At 62.6% G+C, this 22,607-nt stretch overlaps 1 protein-coding gene across 1 annotated transcript; it reads left to right on the top strand.

The window, feature by feature from the left end:
- The first annotated feature begins 3,183 nt into the window (after positions 1 to 3,183).
- DBH (dopamine beta-hydroxylase) lies at positions 3,184 to 22,461 on the top strand. Its single transcript, XM_081280175.1, has 12 exons — positions 3,184 to 3,501; positions 5,841 to 5,987; positions 8,041 to 8,298; positions 9,108 to 9,284; positions 9,772 to 9,874; positions 13,338 to 13,504; positions 15,597 to 15,740; positions 16,043 to 16,081; positions 16,608 to 16,667; positions 18,925 to 19,052; positions 19,455 to 19,614; positions 20,403 to 22,461. The coding sequence occupies exons 1-12, from the start codon at positions 3,205 to 3,207 to the stop codon at positions 20,532 to 20,534; spliced, it is 1,812 nt and encodes a 603-aa protein (XP_081136301.1). The 5' UTR covers positions 3,184 to 3,204; the 3' UTR covers positions 20,535 to 22,461.
- The last annotated feature ends 146 nt before the right edge of the window (positions 22,462 to 22,607 follow it).

Raw genomic sequence — 22,607 nt, 5'->3', positions numbered from 1 at the left:
TGTTCCTGCAGCCGCCTCCCGGCCACCTGTCAGAGGAGCTGTGGGGGCAGCTGTGCAGGCTTCAGGTCCACCTGCCCTGTGGTCCCCCCACAGCCCTCAAACACAGACAAGGCTAAGCCAGAGGACATGCTGGGCTCCAGCCTCCCACACATGGACAGCAGAGTCGAGGTCTTGCAGGCAGGAGGGCAGCCTGGCGCCCTGACCCCGGGGTCCAGGGGTCCTGGGTCCTGCCGTGGGCTCTGAAACTGCGGAGGCTGGTTCCCATGGAGTGGCCACAACACCAGTCCCTCTGGGTGAGTGTCCCCTTTCCCTCCAGGTGCTACTGGCCACATCCCTGGCCCAGGCCCTCCTACCAAGCCCACTATGCCCAGTGAGTGCCCTGGCCCCTAAGTCTCTGGCGGTGGGATGTGCTATGTGTTCACACCTCAGGCCACCAGCATTGGTGAGGGGCACCGCCTCATCCTGGCAGCCCCCCTTGGACATGCTTCCTGTTTCCTTCACAGCATGGCCACTGGCCACCGTGCACAGGACAAAGGGACACAGCCAGTCCTGAGGGAGAGGCGCTGCCCTAAGCTCCGGTGTCTCTTTGTCCTGCGGGGGGGGGGGGGTCCCTGTTAGTGGGGGATGCCGTCCTGGCTGCTGCTGCTGGGAGCGGGCTGTCGGGCCTGCCTGGCTCGGCTCCCCACCCAGCCCTCCACCGCGGTTCTCGCCGCCCACAGTTGGGAAGGCAGCTGCAGCCGGCCTCACGTGGCACAGTCGGTAGTCGGTGGGGATTACAGCTCGCAGGCCGGCAGCATCAGAGGGAAGAGCAAGGGCTTATTAAGACGCTGAAATTGGTTCTAAATGAGGTCAGCCGTCGATGCACCGCGGAGGGGAGCCAGGCGCTGAGCAGCAGCAAGCAGGGTTTACTCCCTGACGTGGTGACAGTGACACCCCGGGTGCCACCCCCAACCCATCCTGCCTTCGAGGGCAACTTGCTCCTGACCAACTGCAGCAGCTGCTGGGCGGCCGCAGGGTGGGGGAGGCATGGGAGGACGGGTCCCCACCCCCACTGGGGCAGGACCAGGGGCCCCTGGGGCAGGCAGGTGGGGGATGTGGACAGGCCGCAGGAGCTGTTTCCTCCCAGGTCAGGTTGCTCCTTGTCAAGGTCTCCAGAACAGGAAGGGCAGTGCAGGTGGAGGGTGGCTGCTTTTCCCCAAGGCTGCACTTCTGGCCTCCCTCCTCCTGACTCCAGCAGAATTCTTCTGACCTTGGCGGCCGAGGCGCACAGCCCCCTCCTGCTCAGAGCCACTGCCTTGGGGTCCTGGGCATGGGCACCAGGACTGCCCTGCCTTGCCCCTGATGGCTGTGTGACCCAGGTGCATAGCTCCCTTTTCTTAGGGTCCACCTCCTTGTGTGTCAGATGGGGACAGTCACAGAACCAGGCTCCTGAGGCCAGCGAGGACGAAGCACAGCCGTGCAGGCCCGGTCCCTGCTTCCTGCTAATTACGGGGACTTGATAATTGTTACTTCTGAAATCAGCTGAATCATTTCTGTCAACCCGGTGCTGAGCTGGAGAAAGAACGCTTTTGAATCCTGTTAAAAATAAACGTGTGCCGGCACTCTGCTGTTTACTAAGAGCCGCGCTGCACGAGACTTCCCTCCTGAGCTCGGCAACCGTTGATCTGGTATCAGGCCCGTGCTCCGCCTTGCTGGGTTGGAGGGAGCCGGAGGGAACCGTGATCCTTGATGCTCAACTTCCTCACCTCCAGCGGGCAGAGGCTCTGGCTAGAAATTCCTCTCCAAGAGTGCCCAGCTGTGGCTCAGGAGGACCGCCTCGCTGCCCATGAGATAGATGGCCAAAGGGCTGACCGTGAGCTGGGCTGGAGCTCCCACTTCCTGTGCAGAACGGCACCTGCCTGCCCCAGGAGGCCGTGCCCCACCTCACCGTGCCTGTGCCCCACAGTTCCCCACAGTGTCCCTAGGGGAAGTCTAGAACTTTCTCTAAATTTGACGTGCGTTCAAGAACATGAGCTCATGGCACAACTGGATTCACCCTGGGGAATATTTGAGGACTTAAAGTTAGGGGCCATGATATCAATGTGTCCCTAAGGAAGGATTCTTTGCTTCTCCAAAGAGGAGAAACGGGAGGGGAGGAAGTGAGGGAGGGGTGCTCATGGCCCTTTGGAAGCACCCACCTCCCCAGCCCAGTGCAGGGGGCAGGGCGGCAGCTGGTTAAGCAGAACTCCCTGGAGTGACAACGTGTGCCCATCTACTCTGCTCGAGAAGGAGGGGACTGAGCCAGGGCAGTGGGGAGGCTGACACTTGGGGCCTGGGCAGATCTGCACAGGGCTCTGTGGTTGGCATGGGAAAGAGTCAGCTGGCCTGAAAGGGGGCGAATTCAGGCCAGGTTGGCTCTGGGCAAGAGAAAGGTGTGGGTTGGAAGGTCCAGAGACGGGGAGCAGATCTGTCCCTCACCCTCCTTTGCTGTCCCCTGCTGTCCGCCCATCCCCCAGGCGTCCCCTCTCCATCTGCCTCAGAGATGCACCTGGGCTGCCTCCCTAGCACCACCCCCCAGGCCAACCTGCCTCCAGGGAGCACCCCTCCTGAGCAGCCCTGTTGCCAGCTGGAGCCGGTGGGGAAACAAGGAGACAGAAGCGGGGACAGCCGGCCCACAGCGCGCCCAAACACAGACTATTTGGGGACTGTCTTATTTTTAGTTTGAAATCGGCCCACTCCACAGGACTGGAGGAACCTGTATCCCACTGGGCCAGGCCACGGCAGCCAGGGGCTTGTCAATCACAGGTCACCTCCGCCTGCTCGTTCAGGGTGGGGATGGCACCAGACAGCCCGTAAGGTGGTCAGCGGTGCCCAGCCAAAGGGTGTCCAAGGCCTATGGCCGCAGGGAGGAGCTGCTTCCTGGACAGTTCTTCAGAGACGATTCAGAAGAACATCAGCTGGTCAGCTTCGATTCCCACTGATGATGTCCATGTGTCATTAGCGCCAATTAGGGGATTGTGGAGGCAAAGCGTTTGGCCTGGGGCACAGGTTGGTGGGAGGGCCATCAGGACAATTGAATTCCCACCAGACAAATGTGATTACGGGTGCAGCCTGGGCCCACCCCCACAGGGCCAGGGCATAAATGGCCAGGTGGGCTGCCAGCTCTCCCCAGCCATGCAGGCCACCAGCCGTCGGTGTCGCTGGGCCAGCATTCCCGGTCCCAACATGCGCGAGGCTGCCTCCATGTACGGCACAGCGGTGGCCATCTTTCTGGTCATCCTGGTGGCCGCTCTGCAGGGCTCAGTGCCCCCAGAGAGCCCCTTTCCCTACCATATCCCCCTGGACCCCGAGGGGACCCTGGAGCTCTCATGGAACGTCAGCTACGTCCAGGAGGATGTCCACTTCCAGCTCCTGGTGCGGGGGCTCAAGGCTGGGGTCCTGTTCGGGATGTCGGACCGCGGGGAGCTGGAGAACGCTGACCTCGTCGTGCTCTGGACAGATGGGGGCCGCTCCTACTTTGCGGTAGGTCTCCTCCCTCCTGGCGTTCAGACCCCTCCCCTCCCCAGCGCCCCCGACCTTCCTCCTGGCTCCCCCTCCTTGGTCCAGCAGAGGAAGGCTCCCCACTGCCTCTCTATGCTTGGGCTCACTCTGGTCTGGGCGGGTCTGTGTCCCCAGCTTAGGCATGGTGTGGGGACACTGACTTCAGGATAAAATGGGAAAGAGATGCTCTCTATGGTCCTTGGCTGCTCACTCCAAATAATGGGGTGCAGCAATCCCAAGGAGGTAACTGCAGCTGGAGGAGTCACGTGCCACTGCCACCGCACCCGAGGCACAGCCCCACGCCCCACACCACACCTGAGCACACCCCACACCGGGGCCCGGCCCACATGGTGGCCTGTGGTAGCACAGCCGGTGGCCTGAGCCCAGTGCAGGGACCTGAGCCGCACATGGGGTGACAGAACAGGAGCGGACGCCATCCCCACTCCCAGTGGGGAACCAGCCCAGCCAGCCAAGCTCAGGCTGTTGGGACGGGTTCATGGCCCCATCCATTCAAAAGTCACCTCTACTCTTGCCTTCAAGTGTGGCAGAGGGGACAACCCTCCTTCAAACTGAAGTGGCCATTGGGGCCCCAATAGGCTGCAGGGGTCTCCAGAGGAAGGGGGAGGGGGGCTGCCAGAGGACGGGACTTTCCACCAGGGCCTCTGCAGATAAGCCCAGCTGGCTCCAGGACCTCGGCACAGGGGTCAGAGCACGGGGGGCCCTGCCTGGATCTGAGCTGCACAGCCAGCTCCTGCTTGGGACAGGAGCTGGGGGAGGCTCATCCTCCATGGGTGGGTCACAGGAACTGCTGACCAACACCCCTGGAGGGGGCTCACCCCGTGCATTCCTGCAGCCCAGCCTGCCGGCCAGCCGCACACACTGGCCACTTCACAGATGAGGCCAGCTGGAGCCATTTCCTCAGGGTAGAGCTGGGCTGCATGGTGGCCTGGGTCACAGCCCACTCTGAGCCACAAGCCCTCAAGGGGAGCAGCTGAGCCCTGCTGCTTACAGTTTGTCTCAGATCTGGGCGCAGGTCTCCTTTCTCCGGGAGCCACACCTGCCGCGTTTCCCAGCTATGGGGGACCAGGAGCCTCCCCTTTCTGTGCACCACCAGGTTCATCAGCACAACAAATTCCTATGAAAGCAAATGTGAGACTCGGGCTCCTCCCGAAGCAACCTGTTTACCTGGTATATTCTACATTTCCAGCCTCTGCCCAGGTCAAGCAGGTCCTCCTGCAGGTGACAGGGCCCCACTCAGGGGCTTCACTCTGCTGCTGTTCTTTAGGAAAAACTGCAAAGTCTGTCCTCCTCCCTCCCTCCCTCCCTCTCTCCCTCAATTCATTCATTCATTCATTCCTCCATTCCTCCCTCCCTCCCTCCCTCCCTCCCTCCCTTCCTTCCTTCCTTCCTTCCTTCCTTCCTTCCTTCCTTCCTTCCTCTCAAGGAAATGAAGAAACACGCTGTAGCCCTGGATGCAGGATTAAAAAGAAACACAACCAACTCCTTCTGGCAGGGGGCCCATGGCCTTCTTGAATCCAGAGAGACCTGCTTTCTGAGGAAGGTTCTCCCCAGGTGCATTGCTGTCCCCTGCTCTGGCCTGGAGCCCATGATGTGTCCCTGAGCCCTCCAGGGCCAGGGGAGCAATGGGGGAGGAGATGGGGCCAGTGATCCAGGTTCCCCTTCTCCCTGGGCCTCAGTTCACCCTCTCCAGGCCAGGCTGGGTGGGCACGGGTGAAGTGAGAGACGCCTCGGGTGCAGTATTTGAGGTGGCACCTGCTCTCCTGCTTGCCTGAGTCAAGGGGCACCTGGAATGAGTGCCACCTTAAATGCTGCACCTGGTCCCCCTCTTCCTCCCCATCTGTCTCTCTCCTCCTGGGCCCCATGACCCGCCCCTTCTAGAGCAGTGGGAGGTGGCCTGTGCCCTGGGGGAAGCCTCAGGCACTTTCTTAACAAGGCAGATTCCTGGGTCTCACCCCAGGGCCCAGGAACCTGATTCCCAGGGTAGCATTTGATAGCCCAGATTCAGGGCCACAGAGGAAAGAGGAAGAGGGTGGAGTGGGGCTCAGCCCTAATGTCCCCAGGCAGAAGTAGACTCAGAAAGTGGTCGTGGGGACCAGGGTGTGACTGAGTGGTAGAGCACTTGCCCAGCAGGCATGAGGCCCCAGATGTGACCCACAGAATCATTTTTAAAAAAAGGAGAAAGAAAGTGGATGAGGCCCCCACAGGGAGTGAGTGGGGAGCGGGGCCCAGAGGCTCCCCAGCCCTGCTGCAGTGTCCCTCCGATGGGCTCCTTCCCGCTCAGCCTGAGCCTGTTTCCGCAGGACGCTTGGAGTGACCAGAAGGGGCGGATCCATCTGGACAACCAGCAGGACTACCAGCTGCTGCAGGCACAGGGCACCCCAGACGGCCTGGTCCTGCTCTTCAAGAGACCCTTTGCCACCTGTGACCCCAAGGACTACCTCATTGAGGTAGGGAGGCCCTAACCCAGGAGGGTGTGGGCTGCAGGACCACACCTGCATCCCAGGATGGGGCTGCCAGCTCTCCTCCTGCGAAGTCTGGGGCCTGGGCTGTCATGCTCTGCAGAAAGCCAGCCAGGTGGCCCCAGTCCCCGGGTAGGTTAAGGCCGTGTGGGAGGGTCCTGCTCTGCTGGCAGCTCCAGAACCCTCAAAGAAGTAGCTCTTTGGGGACATGTAGCAACATGCTTTCTGGACACGGGTCCTCCCACAGAACTCTCGTAGGGACTAGATCATGCACCAGGGATTCCTCCCTGGCCCATCGATGTCAGGTGGGATTCTGGGAAAGGCCCAGGAAACCTGGCTTTCCAACCCGCCCTGTTGACAGCGTGCTGTGGACTCAGGCAAGCCCCTTTCTCCACCAGACCTCCATTTGCCCATGTGTGAAAGGGATGGGGACGGCGTGATCACATCAGACCTGGCCAAGAGTCCAGGGCCAGGACACAGATCTCAAACACTGTGTGTTCCTTACGTTGCTCCAAGAGCCCCCGTCAGATAAAGGCAGTCCCCCTTGCCCTGGAAGACAAGACCCTTTGACTTGCTGGTCCACTCCAATGTCCACCATCCTGTGAATCCTTCAGCATGGCAGGGAAGACGGCTGGCAGTTTGTGCCCAGGACTTGATTTACAGAGGGGCCGCTAGTGCCCTAGCGAGGGAGATGTTCCTGCAGTTCCTGGGGAAGGGGCCAGGACGGCGTGCTGGCCTGTGGGGAGCATCAGGCCTGGTAAAGGCAGAAGCAGGGGCAAGGAGTGGGCCGGGCAAGGGCCGGCTGGACCTGGCAGCAGTACAGGTTGCTTTAGTCGGCTGTTACACGCTGTGACCAGAAGACCTGATGAGAGACACTAGAGGGGAGAAGGTTATCTGTGGCTCTTGGTTTTAGAGGTCTCAGTCCATAGGAAGCCAGCTCCATTCCTTGGGGCTCAAGGTGAGGCAGGACATCATGGCAGAAGGAGGTGGCAGGGGAAAGCAGGTAAGGACATGGCCACCAAGAAGCCGAGAGACAGAGGGAGAGAGAGAGACCCTCTCAAAAAGGACAAAACATAAACCCCAAAGGCACAGCCCCAGTGACCACCTCCTCCAGCCATGCTCTGTGGCCTACAGTCACCCCGGTTATCCCCACCAGGGGACTAATGCGCTGGCTGGGTTGAGGCCCCACCGCCTGACCATCCCACCGCCGAGCTTCCTGAATTGTCTCCCACTTGAGCTTTTCGAGGACACCTTATATCTAAACCATAATAGTCCACTCTTGGCCCCCAAAAGCTCACGCTTGTCTCACAATGTAAAATGCATTTAGTCCACTTTCAAGAGTCCCCCCAGTCTTCAGAGTTTCAGCATTACCTCAAGTCCACATCCAAAGTGTCCCCGAGACCCAAGGCAGACTGTCAGCATGAGCCCCTGTAAAAACCCAAGACAAGTCCCATGGGATCCAGTATTTAAAGGCACCCAGTGAACATTCCCATTCCACAAGGCAGAAACAGGGGCATGGAAAGAGGGGACAGCACAAAAGCAAGACCCAAACCACCTGGGCCAAAAGGTCTGTCAGCTCCACCTCCACACGTGGCCTGGGGCTCTTCTCCCCCAAGGGCAGGCTAGCCCTGCCCCCACCGCTTTGCTGGCTGCAGCCCACCTCCTCCCTGAGGGCCCCCTCTGCTGATCCCTGGGGCTTTTCTGGGCATACGCCTCTGCCTGTTGTCTTCTTTGCTTCTCTATTTGTCCCTTTGCACACATTAATTCCTCACAGGGACAAGTGAGTAGTTGTCCTCACCTCTGAAGGTGGATAGCACGTGGGTAGAAATCACACTGTATTTGATGCATGGTGCTGACAGGAGGTTCTGGGGTGGTCAGCTAGAGCCAGGCAGGGCCCCAAAGGTCCTATCGTCTGCAGAGCCCAGAGTGAAGCACGCCCCCTGGTGAGTGTGGCTGGGCAGGGACATGCCTCCCCGGTGGTGACCAAGGGCCCACTCTGGGGGCTGAGTGGGCGATTGACTGGGCCCTGTCTGGGCTGCAGGATGGCACTGTCCACTTGGTATATGGGATCCTGGAGGAGCCGTTCCAGTCGCTGGAGGCCATCAACATCTCAAGCCTGCACACGGGGCTGCAGCGGGTGCAGCTCCTGAAGCCTGAGGTCCCCACCCCAGCGGTGCCCGCGGACACACGCACGATGGAGATCCGTGCCCCCGACGTCCTGATCCCCAGCGAGGAGACCACGTACTGGTGCTACATCACCGAGCTGCCACAGGGCTTCCCTCGGCACCACATTGTCATGGTAGGTGGGGTCCTGCCCACTCTGCCCCGTGGCCAGGCCCCAACAGTCTAGCCTGGAGGGCCGCGTCCCGCTAAGCCAGACCTCCCAGTGCCTGGGCCTGGGGCATGGGCTTCACCTCCTGTAGCAGTAGTCATCCTCTCTGGTCCCCTGTCACCGTCACCCCACCCCTCCCCGGGCCTCTGAGTGCCCAGGCTCCCTGCGGGAACAAATAAACCAGGGTCTCAGTTCCTGCATCTGCCCTGGGTCGGGAACGGCCGTCCGGCTCTGTCTGTGCCAGGCCACCTCCTCACCCACGGCAGGGCCGCTTTGCTCAGAGCCCAGTTGCTCTACAAAGGACTCAGCACGGTGATGACCATAGCAATCCACAGTGGGCTGTTGGCCTGGTTGGGGTGGCCGGGACTTCCTCACAGCGGTGACAAACATCGTGTATGGCCCCTGGGGAAGAAATGAAGCCTGGAGAGGGGCATCCAGAGGCGCATGCACGAGTGGCCGGGCTGAGTAGCTGGGCCTGGGGGCAGGCCCTACTCTGGGGACCCTGACTCCCCATGGAGCGGCATGGCCAGCATCCTCGCCCAGACGTTGTCCCATACACAAGGACAAAGCTTTCCTGTCCCCCGTCAGGAAGCGGTCCCTGTGGTCCAGCTCTCTTCCCTCCAGCTCCCTCCTCAGGCTCTGGACGAGGCTCTGGGAGCTGTCCCCTCCCTCCCCTTCCACAGATGGGCAGGTGGAGGCCTGCAGAGGCCAGTGGGCGGGAGAGCGGGTGGGAGGTGTTGGGCTCCGGGGGCTCAGGGTGGCCTGTCCGTCTGCAGTACGAGCCCATCGTCACCGAGGGCAACGAGGCCCTGGTGCACCACATGGAGGTCTTCCAGTGCACGGCCACCTTCGAGAGCTTCCCCCACTTCAGCGGGCCCTGCGACTCCAAGATGAAGCCCCAGCGTCTCAGCTACTGCCGCCACGTGCTGGCCGCCTGGGCCCTGGGCGCGAAGGTGAGGGGCCCATGCCCAGCAGCCCATCCTCCCCAGGCTGGGCCCTGCTCCCCGCACCTGGGCTTCCCAGTGCTGCTGCCCCAAAGACCCCAAGAAGGGGGCTGTCGGGTGCTCCTGAGGCCACGGGGGGGCTGAGCCCCAAGCAGCCCCCGGTGCCCATAGGAGGCCTGAGCCCTCGTTCCTCAGGGGCTGGGGCTTCCTCCGGCCCCCGGCACTTTTCCCTGCTCTGTGAACCTGGGAGCTGAGTTGCTTCCCCTGGAGTTCGGGGTGTGGGCACAGTGTGGCCCCAGGGTGGCTGGAGGCAAGTGGGGTCTGCCTTTGTCAGTCCAGAGCCTGGCAGGTCCCCGTGGGATGTCGATGGCAGCAGGTGAGGGTCACCCTAACCCAGGGTCCGGCCACACCATGCCCCAGCTCAGACCCCAGCACCTCTGCAGGGCTGTCCCGCTGTGGGTCCTCCTCCTCCATCTGACTGTCCCCCTCCCCGCAGGCGTTCTACTACCCCGAGGAAGCTGGCCTTGCGTTTGGGGGCCCCGGGTCCTCCAGGTACCTCCGCCTCGAGGTCCACTACCACAACCCGCTGAAGATCCCAGGTAGGAGCAGAGGGCATCTGCAGGCCTGCTCGGCCCTCCCAGGAGCACTGGGGCTGGCCGTGCGTCCAGCCCAGACAAAGTGTTTGTGGCATGAGCAGCATGCTCCTAGAGGCACCCGCCCCAAGGCCCCCCAGCTGTGTGGCCTGTTGCCCCATGTGGCAGCCCTGCCCGGGGCCCTGTGCACTCCAGATGGCGCATCCCAGGTGCCAAGGCTGGGAGGTGTCTTCATCTCCACTGTGTAGATGAGGAAACCAAGGATTCTAGATGCAAGGACTAGGGGGCAGCGAGCAGGACCGGAGGACAAGAGGTCTAGTCCATGCCCCAGCCCTGGCCACACAGCCTCGAGGCCAGCCTGGTTCCCAGGCTGCCTCTGGATGGCAGGTCACTGGGATGCCAGGGTGGGGGCAGCCAGGCCGACACAGACCCTCTCCTTGCTCCACAGCAGAGCCAGAGGCCAGTTTGGGGTGTCAGCACTAGTCCAGCACTCAGGGGCAGCAGGACGGGGCCTGGGTGGAGGTTCCCTGGAAGTCCACCTTCTTGAGGCTAGAGGCAGCTCAGACCATCAGCTCCCCCATCCCTGTCCACCACTGTTACTGAGGTCCTGCTGGTACCCACAGGCTATGGCCTTGGCCTCTCTAGAACAGGCTGGGCCAAGACAGGGCACCTGGCCATGGCAGGGTGACAGGACATTCCAGGGTTGGCAGTGGTCCCTGCCAGAACCCTGTAATTGCCCCTGACGGCTGGGAGACACTGCCTCCAGGGCTGTCCCCAGGGCAGGGTCCTGGTCCCTGGGGGCCTTTCTGATTGTGCTTCTCAAAACACACGGGAGGCAGAGCTGTCGAGGGTGTGAGCAGGCAGGGAGCGCCTGTCCACGTGCGCACACACCAGGGAGGGCCGACGGGGCTGGCTGGAAGGCTCCCCCCTGCCTTTGGCAGGCAGGGGCTCCCAGCTTGGGGTTCTGCTCCTGGCCCAGAGGGCGGCATAGGTTTGGTAGCAGGACACAGTGGGGGCAGCTCAGTTGGTGCTGTTGAGCTTCTCAGCACCTCGACACTCAGAGGCCAAGTCCCCGTGGTCCCCCGGGTAGGTAGGCTGGGTGGGATCGCATCCTCCAACTTGTAGGGTGGACCTGAGAAGGGAGGAGGACCTGCCCTGGTTATCCCGCCAGGAAGTGACGGCAGGGGATTGAGGTCCTTTCCCAGCTCACGTCCCGGCCGAGGCTTCGGACAGCAGCCCACGTTGTCCAGACTGGCCCGGAACCGTCTGGGCGGGACCACGCACCTCTGCCTCCTTCCTGCTTCACCCGTGGGGTGCGTGCCTAGAAAAAGCAGACATGAGGAGGGCCCCACGTGCACAAGGGGCTGTTTCAGACTCGGAGAGGAACCTCAGGAAAGGAGGACACTCTCAAGGAGCCTCCAGAAGGAGATGAGACAGGCACACAGGCCCACGCCTCGGGGAGGCACAAGCCAAGTGTGAGGAAGCCCAAGAGGATGAGGTCCACGTGTGGGGGTGGCTTTATGGTGTCTAACACCGGCCTTGCTTTATGCGGAGAATCTCCTTACGGGAAGCAGCCAAGGGCTGCATTCCAGAGAGGGAAGGTCTGTCATTGACAGGGAGACTGCTAAACAGAGCATGTTGGGAACACAGCTGGTCCAGCCTGGCTCAGAGCCGAGCTGGGGCAGAGGGTGGGATCTGCCTGATCGCCCTGTGCCTGAAGGTGGAGCAGCCAGAGTTGACCTCTAGGATGGGAATACCCTGGACACCATATCAGAAGCTGAACAGATTTCCTTCTCCCTGTCGTACCAGCATCATCCACCACATGTAGTTCCTTTCCCTTTCTCCACTCTCTTTCTCTCTGAATGACACTTATTGTCATTTGTGCCAGTGAGGAACAGAAATACCCTGATGGATGAGGGCTGTGAGGCTGGGGGACATCCGTGCACCCAGTGCTCCCAGCTGCGCTCAGCCGATGCTGCCTGAGACTCTTCCCAGCTGCACACACAGGGCTCTCGGCCCCCACTGCGCTATCTGCGGCGTGCACAGAGCAGACACGCGGCTCAGGCCTTAGCATGATATGGGATTTATTGCTCATTTAAAACCTGAAAGCAAATGGATTTTCAAAAACTCCTTAAGCATCAGGGAAGTCTGTCTCCTCCTGATTATCTGGTGGTATTTATGGATCCTTTGCCAACATAAGGATGTTCCTGTCACCCTGTAAATCTGGAGATGGGCTGCTTTTTCTATAAATATCAAAATCCCCAAATTATCTCATTATTTAATCCCCATCTGAATTTTAACCCACCCCCTCCCCCTTTGTGTTATTATCCTCTGATGGACTCAGGCACAGACGCAGGAGCGGTTTGAGTCTGGCTGGGGGCGGGCGGGAGGGAGGAAGAGACTGGAGGGTGGCCCTGGCTTCCCCAGGCAGCTGGGAGCAGGGACCGGTCCCCGACACCTGCCCTGCAGCCAGCCCAGGCTCTGCTCCCAGCCCCGCCAGGGCCTCCCATTCAGGATCCATCCTGTCTCCTCACATGCACGTGGGGACAGTGACTCTGACCAGTGACAGGACAGTGAGGACAGTGCCTGGCCTGGGGAGACAGTGGCCCTGCACCCCTCTGCCCTGCTTTCTCCCACCCAGAAGTGCATCCACACAGGGACCAGCAGAAGGCTGAGAGGCGAGGCCACTGCCTGCCCAGGGATGCCTCTGGGGGCTGAGGCTGTCCACTGGCCTCTTCGGTGACTGGAACTTCCTATGTGGCTGCATGCTCATTGAGAGACGTGTCCCCGTCCACACCCCTTTCCCACACACCAAGGGGCACCAAGCCCTGGGGCCTCTCCTGCCTACTTCTGTTCCTACCAGTGTCCAGGGGAGTGGTCTGGCCACCCACCTGTGCAGCCCCAGGTCAAGGCCCTTTACTGACCGACTTGCCCAGCGTGGCACCCTGGGAGGGGGTGAGGGCTGCTGCAGGACTTGTGGCTATGTGGCTGCTCCTGTGAATCTAGCATCCCAGACCCCTGCCCACCAGCCCCTTCCCAGGGAGTCCAGGGACTCACCAAACCTCAGAGGACCCCCAGGTGCAGGCAAAGCCATCAGGAGACACAAGGTCTCCTTGGGAAGAGGTTCTGACTGTGAGCCTGTGGGCCGAGTGAGGCTGGAGGCACACGTGGACTCACGGCAGTCCCGCCCCAGCCCAGGCTCCTGCTCAGGACCCCTCGGCCAGCCGTCACCCCGGAGCACAGTGACGTGGTCCACCAGCTTTGGTAGAAAGGACAGCTGTTTGCACATGGTGTCCCACGTGTGCACTGGGACCCTGGGTCCACAGGAGTGGGAACAAAGGCTGGGCTCAGGTCAGGCAGGGTCAGCAGGCGTGAGGTGTGGCTCTCCTAAGGGCAGCTGGGGTCCTAAGGGTGATTTGTGCCCAGGGCTGCTGAGGGGCCTCTGCCAACCGCGTCCCCCTTCTCCTAGGCCGGCGCGACTCCTCGGGCATCCGGCTCTACTACACAGCCACGCTGCGGCGCTTTGACGCAGGGATCATGGAGCTGGGCCTAGTGTACACACCTGTGATGGCCATCCCCCCGAAGGAGACCGCCTTCGTCCTGACCGGCTACTGCACGGACAAGTGCACCCAGCTGGTGAGTGGGGCCAGCAGGGTGGCCAGGGTGGGCGGCCGGGTACCGAGGTTCCCAGATCCCAAGGGTGTTGGTGCATCTGCATCTGCCTCCCCAGCACTGATGGGGCTCTGCCCAAGCACCCAGGTGCCCATGTGCCCAGGTGCCCGCATGCCCAGGTGCCCACATGCCCAGCTTCCATGACCTGCACTTTAAAGTGCGCTTTCCTTCCATGAGGAGGCCCCCACACACTCACCACCAGGAACGCAGGTGATGTCCCCAAGGACAAGCTCTCTGCACCCCTCCCGAGATGCCCTCACCGCTCCTCGTACCCTCCGGGGCTTTCTCTTACATGTTGGCTTACACCCTCAGAGGTCACGGGAATGTACAGTCTTGTTTTACACTTAAAAAACATTGATTCCAGTGGCTCAGGAGGCTGAGGCAGGAGGATCACAAGTTCAAAGCCAGCCTCAGCAATTTAGCAAGTCTCTAAGCAACTTGGCAAGAGCCTGTCTCAAAATACAGAATAAAAAGGGCTGGGATGTGGCTGGGTGGTTCAGTGCCCCTGGGTGGTTCAATCCCCAGCACCAAAAAAAAAAGACAGGAAAAAACATAACACCGCGTTGAGAAGTTGACAGTAGTTTATAGATTGCTGGGTGATTGAGTCCTGGGACTCGCCTTCAGCCTCTGGGTAACACCCCGGTCCCCAGTGGGAGGCTTCTCTAGGAACCTGACCAGAGTGGGGCTGGGAGGCGGCAGGGCACCCAGCATGCCCCGGACTCTGTGGGCACAGGGCACAGGCTGCAGTGAGTGCAGCAGCCCCGAGGCCTGGCCCAGGCTCCCTCGCCTGCCTTCCTGGGCCTGGGCTGGGCTGGGCCCGCGTCTCACCCACAGAGAAGCTGCAGGGACATTTCCTGTGTGTGGGGAACGTGGGTCAGAGGTCGAGACCCCACCTGCCCTCAGAACGCATCTCCAAAGGGCCGCAGAAAGCCCCTCCCCAGGCTTTGGCCCACGTAGAAGGAGACGCCCAACCGACATATTGTCGATCTTTTGAATGTCCTGGGAGGCGGACACGGCCCGTGCTCAGGGTCCCTCCGGGCCTCCCAGGGATGGGCCTCCTTGGGCCTGTGCCCACTGTTCTTCTTTCCTGGAGTCTGGGCTTCCAGGCTTGGCCCAGCTTCTCCCACGGGCCTGGCCTCTTGCCACCGCTGTTTCTGGGGGCTTTTGGATAATGGGGTGCCACTTCACAGTCTGTTGTAAGCATTGGACTCTGCTTCCCAGTGACTGGCAGGTAAGTGTCCTGGTGCCCATTTCACAATGGGGGAGACCGAGCCCCCAGCAGCCCCAGGGTGAGGTGGGAGGCAGGTCTGGGTGACTCCAGGGTTGTGCCTCTGGGAGGCGGCAGCTTCGAAATGGGGGTCACAATGATTTCCTACCCTGTCTCGCATACTGTCTTCCACCCCCAAGGTCCCTATTGGGGACATTCCTTTCCCTGTCTGTAGAAGGCTCTTTGGCCTCGGGCTGGTCTCACCTCCTCAGAGTTCAGTGGGCAAAAGTGACCCGCAGCCCTGCCTACTGTGGGGGGCTGAGGTCCCTTGGACCCCTCTGACCTGGAGACCACCCATCCAGCCTCAGGAATGCAGACCGGCCTTCTACTAGAGTGTCCAGGTGGAAGTGACCCAGCTCTTTTTGAAAATCACGTCTATGTGGATGGCTTCCTGAAGGTGACGTTCTCGGAGTGTCTTGCCCCTCCGGGGCCACACGCCCGGCTGTCAGAGCCTGTGGTCTAGACACCTGTAGTCAGGCAGAAAAGCCGAGAGGTGCCCTGTTGGGACGCCATCCCCAGGAAGCACACTCCTTCCTGCACCTGCACAGACCAGCACCTCTAGCCAGTGGACAGGGTCAGGAGGCCAAAGGGTCCCTGACGGGCCCTGAGGGTCCCCAGTGCTCACAGCACTGCAAGCACACAAGGTCTCACTGATCGAAGGGCAGGGACAGTGGCCAGTGGCAGCAAGACAGGAGACCAACCCGACCAGAGGAAGAGCCAGATGGAAGCCGAGAGCGCGTCCTGTCCCGTCGGGCCTCGGCCATGCCTGACCGCTCCTCCTGCCCGCAGGCTCTACCTTCCTCAGGGGTCCACATCTTCGCCTCTCAACTGCACACGCATCTGACTGGGAGGAAGGTGGTCACCGTGTTGGCCCGGGACGGCCGGGAGACAGAGATTGTGAACAGGGACAATCACTACAGCCCTCACTTCCAGGTAGGGGGGAGGGGTCACGCCTCCTCCCGTGACCGCGGAGGGGCGCCAGGCTGGGGCATCTTCCCCAGCCCCTTGGTGTTGGTCTGGGGAGGGTCTCGGCTGTGGGCCTGCCACATGCCACCAGGACCAGGGAGGGACACGTCCTGGACAGCTGCCTTCTGGCCCCAGCCTCACCCGCTGACCAGAGCCCACACTTCGCCAGGCCTGGCAGCCCTGGGGAGGCCAGATCAGAGCCGACTCCCGGGGGGAGGTGACTGGAGGAGGGCCACAGCCCTCTGATGCCCCCTTCTTCCCCACACCAGGAGATCCGCATGTTGAAGAAGGTCGTGTCTGTCCACCAGGTGAGTGCCCGGGCAGGCAGGCCGGGGTGGGGGATGTTTTCCCTGGAGGAGGGAGACCGACGGCAATGGGGAAGGGAAGTCCACAGGGCAGGGCAGAGCGCCATGGGTAGCAGGGGACCTGGGCCACCTCAGGTGGGACACACGGTGCTGCATAGAGGGCATCAGAAAGGAACACTGAGGGCACAGAGGGGTGGGTGTCCTCCAGCCTGGTCAGCAGAACCCCAAGTCCACAGCTTTCAGGCAGAGGTGAGGGTATTGAGGTAGGACGGCTGGTAGCACCCAAGGCAAACCCTGGCCAGGTGGGGACTCGGGCTGTGAGGTGACCAGCCAACCTGCACACCCCTGGGCCAGGCCCTAACCACACCCCCGAGGGCTGGCATCCACAGGGACACTCAGATTGCGCTCCCGTGTGCAGGGCTTCCTCGTGGTGGGCAAGTGGCACACTGACTCTCACAGGGGTGGGCCACATGTGGGCCCAGCGCCTGCCCCCGGTTGGCGGTGCTGACCCATCACTGGCTTGTTCCAGGGAGATGTGCTCATCACTTCTTGCACATACAACACAGAGGACAGGAAGCTGGCCACCGTGGTAAGTCCCCCACCCCCAGCTGCTTCCTGACACTGCCCCTGGCCGAGTCCCACCTCCTCCAGGGAGCGGGTCCCTCCCTCTCCCCTTCCATCAACCGCCATTCTCAGTCTGGTCCCAGGCCGTGGCGTTGGCAGCCCAGGCAGTGTGTCAGCTGGGCAGACCTCGGCCGCGCCAGCCCCTTTGAGTGGGGAATGTGGTGGTGGCGCCAGCTCTGCCCGGCACAAGCTCCGCTGGCTGCTCCGCTGCCGACTCAGAGCTCCCACAGAGGCCGTGTGTTGGCACCTGTGTGCCCGGCACTGGGCTGGGTGTGGGAGGAGCCAGGAGCCCCTGTGGGGCCGAGTCCACCGGGGCACCAAACCACTGGCCCTAAGTGACAAGCAGCATCATGGTAGAAACAGAAAAGCAGAGAGTGGCCCGGGAGCTAGGGCCACGGAAGCCTCGCCACCAAAGCGGCACCAAACGGAGACCAGAGAAGGTGGAGGTGGCCAGGTGGAGAGGGTGGTGGCAGCCTCCGGGGGCAGGCTGTGTGCAGGAAGGCCCAGGGGACAGAGACGGGTGGAGGGCGTTGGCCGGGGAGGGTAGAAGCATGGACGGGCGTCAGAGGGCACGGGTGACTGGAGACTGCAGGGCTGTGAAGGACTCATTCTGGCAGGGCTGTGGGCAGCCCGAGGAGGGGGAGCAGCTGATGGGAAGGACCGCCTCAAGGCCAGGTGAGACGGAGGCGAGAACATGGCCTCTGCTGGGCAGGCGGGGCAGTGGGTCCAGCCGGCTGGCTTGACATGGCAGCAGGCAGGACTCATCCGTGAGTCCCGAGGTTCAGGGGACCAGACCTGGGTGGCATCCCACCCGGCACCTGAGCCCTCGACTCTACCCCTGACCCTGATGCAGCAGCGCACGGTCATTCCATCTCTGTGACTAGGTCACAGCTGTCTTTGATGGCATCACGGAGCTGTGATCCACCGCCACATCACTCGCTCACGTAGGTCCCTGATCCAGTGACCTTGGTACAGCCCCCGACACCCCCAGCCGTGCCCACAGAAGAAACTCACCCTGAGCTGTCACCCTGCAGGCCCTGCCCAGCCCGGCTACTCTGCTTGCCTTCTGCCTCTGGAGTGGCCAATCTGGGCAGTTCTTGTAACTGGCCTAGGACCACGTGGCCTCTGGGCCTGGCCTCCTGCTCTGGGCAGTTTCCAGTTCTGTCCATGTTGCAGGGCACTGGGATCCAACAGAGCTCAGCTTGCCCATGCTCTGCTCCCACGAGGTGGCACGTCACCGTGATGTGTCCGTCAGTGGGTGGCCTTGTCCTCTCCACCCCTACTTAGCAGGAGTCTCTGCTCTGTCCTGGGAGCCACAGAGGCCCAGAGCGGGAAGGCGCTGGCCCAGGGTCACGGGCTGAGGTCTGCTGGGTCTAACCTGGGCCCTGAGGCTGTGCTGCTCCTGCCACACCCTCCCTGCTCCCTCTGGATCTGGGGACAACTTCTCTGGGTTCAGGGCACAGCTCGGAGGCCAGGGAGCTTTGCAGGCACCCACCGAGGCTTAGAGGTAGTTGCCTGCTCTGGGGCAGGGCCTCCGTACCTCACATCAGCAGCTGGTGTGGCTCCAACACGTCCCACCTGCTGGGCTTCACGAGGCCCGGCCCTAACGGGGCAGGCTGTCCTGTGCCAGGCAGCCTCACACCATGTGCCTCTAGGCAGGAGCTCCTTGTGCACTGGACAGTGAGCGTCCAGAGGCAGAGCCGTGCAGGTGAGGGCTGGGCAGCTGGAGGCCAGGAGAGGCTTCTGGCCACTGTCAGAGTCAAGCTGTGGGAGTGACCGATGGCCAGTGGCTGTTGGCGGTGTGAAGGACGCTCCTTACTTGCTGCCCTTGCTAGAGGCCCCAGGGACAGCTCCTGGCCACCATCCTGCTGCCATGGACTTTGAAGCCAGCCCAGGGCTGCCGCTCGTCCTCCCCGAGATCCGCTACCTACAGCCATGGACGGGCATAACAGCAGCCCTGTCCCCGGCCTCGTTCCCCTCATCAGGGCACCGTCACCACTAGTGTGGATTTACTGATGCTTGTTGGGCTTGTTGGTCTCCTGCTCCTGCCAAGGAAGGGAGCCTGAGGGGCGGGACTTTGTCACCTGCTCCATGGGGTGGGGGTGTGCTGCCCGACACTGTGCTGCCAGCAGGCGCAGATGCGGGCACAAGTGTGCATGGGAAACTGCTGGGGACCACGGGCAGGGTGACGGCCAGGCTGACGGGTCTCCTTGGCCTTGCAGGGCGGCTTTGGGATCCTGGAGGAGATGTGCGTCAACTATGTGCACTACTACCCCCAGACCCAGCTGGAGCTGTGCAAGAGCGCCGTGGACCCCGGCTTCCTGCAGAAGTACTTCCACCTGGTGAACAGGCGAGTGCCGGCATGCCCTGGGGCTGCTGCGGGGACCCTGGGGACCATCCCGGGGACCCCAGGCACCGTTATAGGAACTCTGGGGACCGTCCTGGGGACCCTGGCTTCCTGCAGAAGTACTTCCACCTGGTGAACAGGCGAGTGTCCTGACTCTGCCCCGGGGACTGCTGCGGGACCCAGGCTGGTTCTTGGAGCAGGCTGGCACTCAGGAGGTGCCAGTGACAGTGACAGAATCACTAGTCAGTCCCCTGGCTGCGACCAGCTGGTGCAGGCCAGGGGCAAGCCCACTGCCAGAGTGGAGGGGCCAGGACACTGGGCTGGGGAGCAGGTGGCACGGGGCCACCCGCGGGCCTCACCTGCGTCCTGCGGGCTCCCTGTCATCTCCCGCACTGTCCCCGCCAGGTTCAACAGCGAGGACGTCTGCACCTGCCCCCAGGCCACCGTCCCACAGCAGTTTGCCTCGGTGCCCTGGAACTCCTTCAGCCGCGACGTGCTGAGGGCGCTCTACGCCTTCGCGCCCATCTCCATGCACTGCAACAGGTCCTCGGCCGTCCGCTTCCAGGTAGCCCCGGCCTCTCCACCTCCAAGGCCCGCCAGCACCCGCCACTGCCCACACCGTGCGCCCAGGTCTCCCCAGGCCCGAGAGGGCCCCAGCACCCCAAACAGCTGACTTGAAGCACTCGCAGGAGGGACGGAGAAAACCACCAGGGGGACAGGCCAGAAGGACGGACAGACAGCAGGGAGCAGGGTGCCCCTGGGAGACAGCTGATGTGGGTGTGAGTGGGCACCAGGAGCCTCCCATGAACCTAAAGATACAGCGCTGGGGGCGGGGCAGCAGACACCCCAGTCTGCAGCCCAAGCAGGTTCCTCAGCCGAGGCCCACTGGGATCCAGCGGCACCGAATTCATGCCCAGCCGAGCAGCCTGCGCCCAAGCTGCTGGCCGGGAGGCCAGGGCCATGCTGAGCTGGGCGCCAGGACATCTGGGAAGCCGGCCTCTCCTGGGGTGCTGGGGAGCTGGATTAACTTCTAGATCACATAATCCAGCACCCTGGGCAGGGCTGGCTGGCAGAGCGGGAGAAAACACTCTGACGCGGCCACTCCTCCTTCGGAACAAGGCCTGGACCTCAGAGCCCACATGGGGCTGGAGCGCTGCATTAGGGTGGGGATTACGTGGGGGCTGGGGGCTTCCCAATGGGGCGTGGGGGAAGCATTCAACCCAGGTGGGCACCCCAAGGGCAGCTTAGAGGAAGGGGAGTCCAGTCTGGGTCGAGATGAGTGTGCGAGTAAGACAGGAGGCTGCTGGGCACCTGCCCGCCTGAGCCTCCGCCTGCTCTGTGCCTTCCTTGCAGGGGGAATGGGAGCTGCAGCCGCTGCCTGAGATCGTCTCCACCCTGGAAGAGCCCACCCCGCACTGCCCCACCCGTGGGGCCCAGAGCCCCGCTGGCCCCACGGTGGTCAACATTGGCCGTGGCAGAGCTTGAGATGGAGCCTCCAACCCTCCTCCCTGTGCCCCAGTGGCCCACAGCCCTGTCCATCCCCATGCTTGAAGCCCCCAGGGGACCCCCAGTGCAGTGCTGAGTGCCAGGTGAAGGGGCTGGACCAAGCCCCTGCCTGAGACCTGGGCCACACCAGCCTCCTCCCCCAGACCCCTGCATGGCCCGGAGGCTCCCTGCTGACCTGCCCTGGACTGGGTAGACACAGCCGTGTCCACCCCTGCTGACCCAGTCAGGAGGAGCCCCGCGGGGGCCTTGCCTGGGGTCCACAAGTCCTGCTGCCTCCTGGGACAGCCAGGCTCCCCTGTGACCCGCGGCCCCGCCCTGCTGGTCCCGTCCCTGTGTACAGTGACAGCTCTACTAAACATGGCCCAGCAGAGCGGCTCCTGTGTCCCGGTGGGTGGCTCCCCTGCCAAGGGGCAGGACGGGCGATCAGCTAGTTAGAGGCTTCCGTGGGGAAATTGCTCCGCTGTGGAGTAAACAGATATTTTCGCCCACCTAAAGGGAAGGCCCAAGAACTGCCTCCTCCCCCTGAAGGGAGACGGCGCAGGCAGGCGGGCATCCTGGCGTTGGCTCCCTGGGGAAAAGGAGCCGTGAGCACGGCATAACCAGAGCTGCCAAAGAGCTGCCTCCCCCTCAGGGAGACCTGGGCCGGCCTGGCACCTGTCTGACCCTCCGTCTCCTCGTCTGTCAAATGCAGGGAAGGCGTGCCAGCCGAGGGAGAGGGTGTGAACAGTTACCACTGGCTGGGTGGGGACGCCGTGCCAAGGCTGCCACGCCGTTGGAGCCAAGCCTTTTCCCTGGGGCGAAGGGGAACCGGGCCCTGTGGGGGTCAGTGTCCACTGCTCTGAGCAGCTCCCCGTCTGAGGTCAAACTCAACTCCTTGAAGGTCCCTGGAGAGTGACAGATGCTGCTCTGTCCAGTCAGTCAGTCCAGCAAGACGCTGCAGCGGGGGCAGGGCAGGGGGCAGGGTGGGCAATGGACAGCGGGCCCTCTGCAGACACCAGCCGGCAGCGGCCAGCCTTCCACAGGGCACTCCGTTACAGGGAGTCACGCGCCCAGACGCTTTGTACCACGGGGATAAACCACGGCTCCTGGCGGCCGTAAGTCGTGGGGAGAAACTGCTGCCGAATGCCAGGCCCCCGACAGCACCCGGAGAGCCGGCTCGGCCGCGTGCGGGCCACTGTCGTCTCACAGCCGGGTGACAGGTGGGGCACCTCTCCGCGGGGGCTGGCCCTCCCTCTGGACCTGCCTGGTGGCTGCCCCCCAAACACCAGACAGCCCAGAGCTGGTGAAGGGACGGACACTCGGGGCCACAGGGCCACCTGGCCCTCCAAGTCCCAAGAGCACTGTTGCCCCCACACTACCTCCCTCACGGGCAGCAGAGAAGGGCCAGAGCCAGCTTGACCCCACGTCCCCAGAGGACTGCAGCCAGGTCCACCCGGTCCTAGAGCTTCCGACCCCTCAGACACCACCAGACGCACAGTCCCCGCCTCCCGACCTCCTGCCAGCGCAGCCTGGGGCAGCACAGGGCCAGGGCCTGCTGTGGCTGCACACTGCTGCCCCCCAGGCAGCTCGGAAACCAGGTGCAGAGACCTGGATCCAGGTGCCAAAGTCCCGCAGGGGAGCGTGGGCCCGGGAGGGAGCCGGCTCGATTCCAGTGGAGCAGGCTGCGTGGGGACAGGGCGCCTGCGTCTCGGCCCCACGTCCACTTCCTTATTCATGAACCAGGAGCCCCGGGGGGCCGCGTGGGGGTTAAACACAGGACCTGAAAGCTCTGTCACCATGGGTGGAGACTGCTGTGGCCAGGTCCCTCCCACAGGCACCAAGCCAGAGCTCTCGAGGCTCAGCCCCTCCTGAATCATCAGGTGACGGAAAGGCCCAGCTCTGCATCCAGCAGCCCAGCTTCCCGTTTTTACCTGTGTGGCCCTGGGTCACTTGCTTTCCCTCTCTGGGTTGGGTGTCCCCTTGGAGGAGAGGGTACCTCCTGGGAACCAGCCTGCTAGGGTCACACAATGCCCCTTCTGGGAGGTGCCAGTGTCCTGGGGTGCTGTGGGCACA

Source organism: Spermophilus citellus, assembly GCF_964194105.1.
Source record: "Spermophilus citellus genome assembly, chromosome: 2".
Lineage (NCBI taxonomy): Eukaryota > Metazoa > Chordata > Mammalia > Rodentia > Sciuridae > Spermophilus > Spermophilus citellus.
The sequence above is the reverse complement of the archived record's forward strand: the minus strand, read 5'-3'. Positions and strand labels throughout refer to the sequence as shown.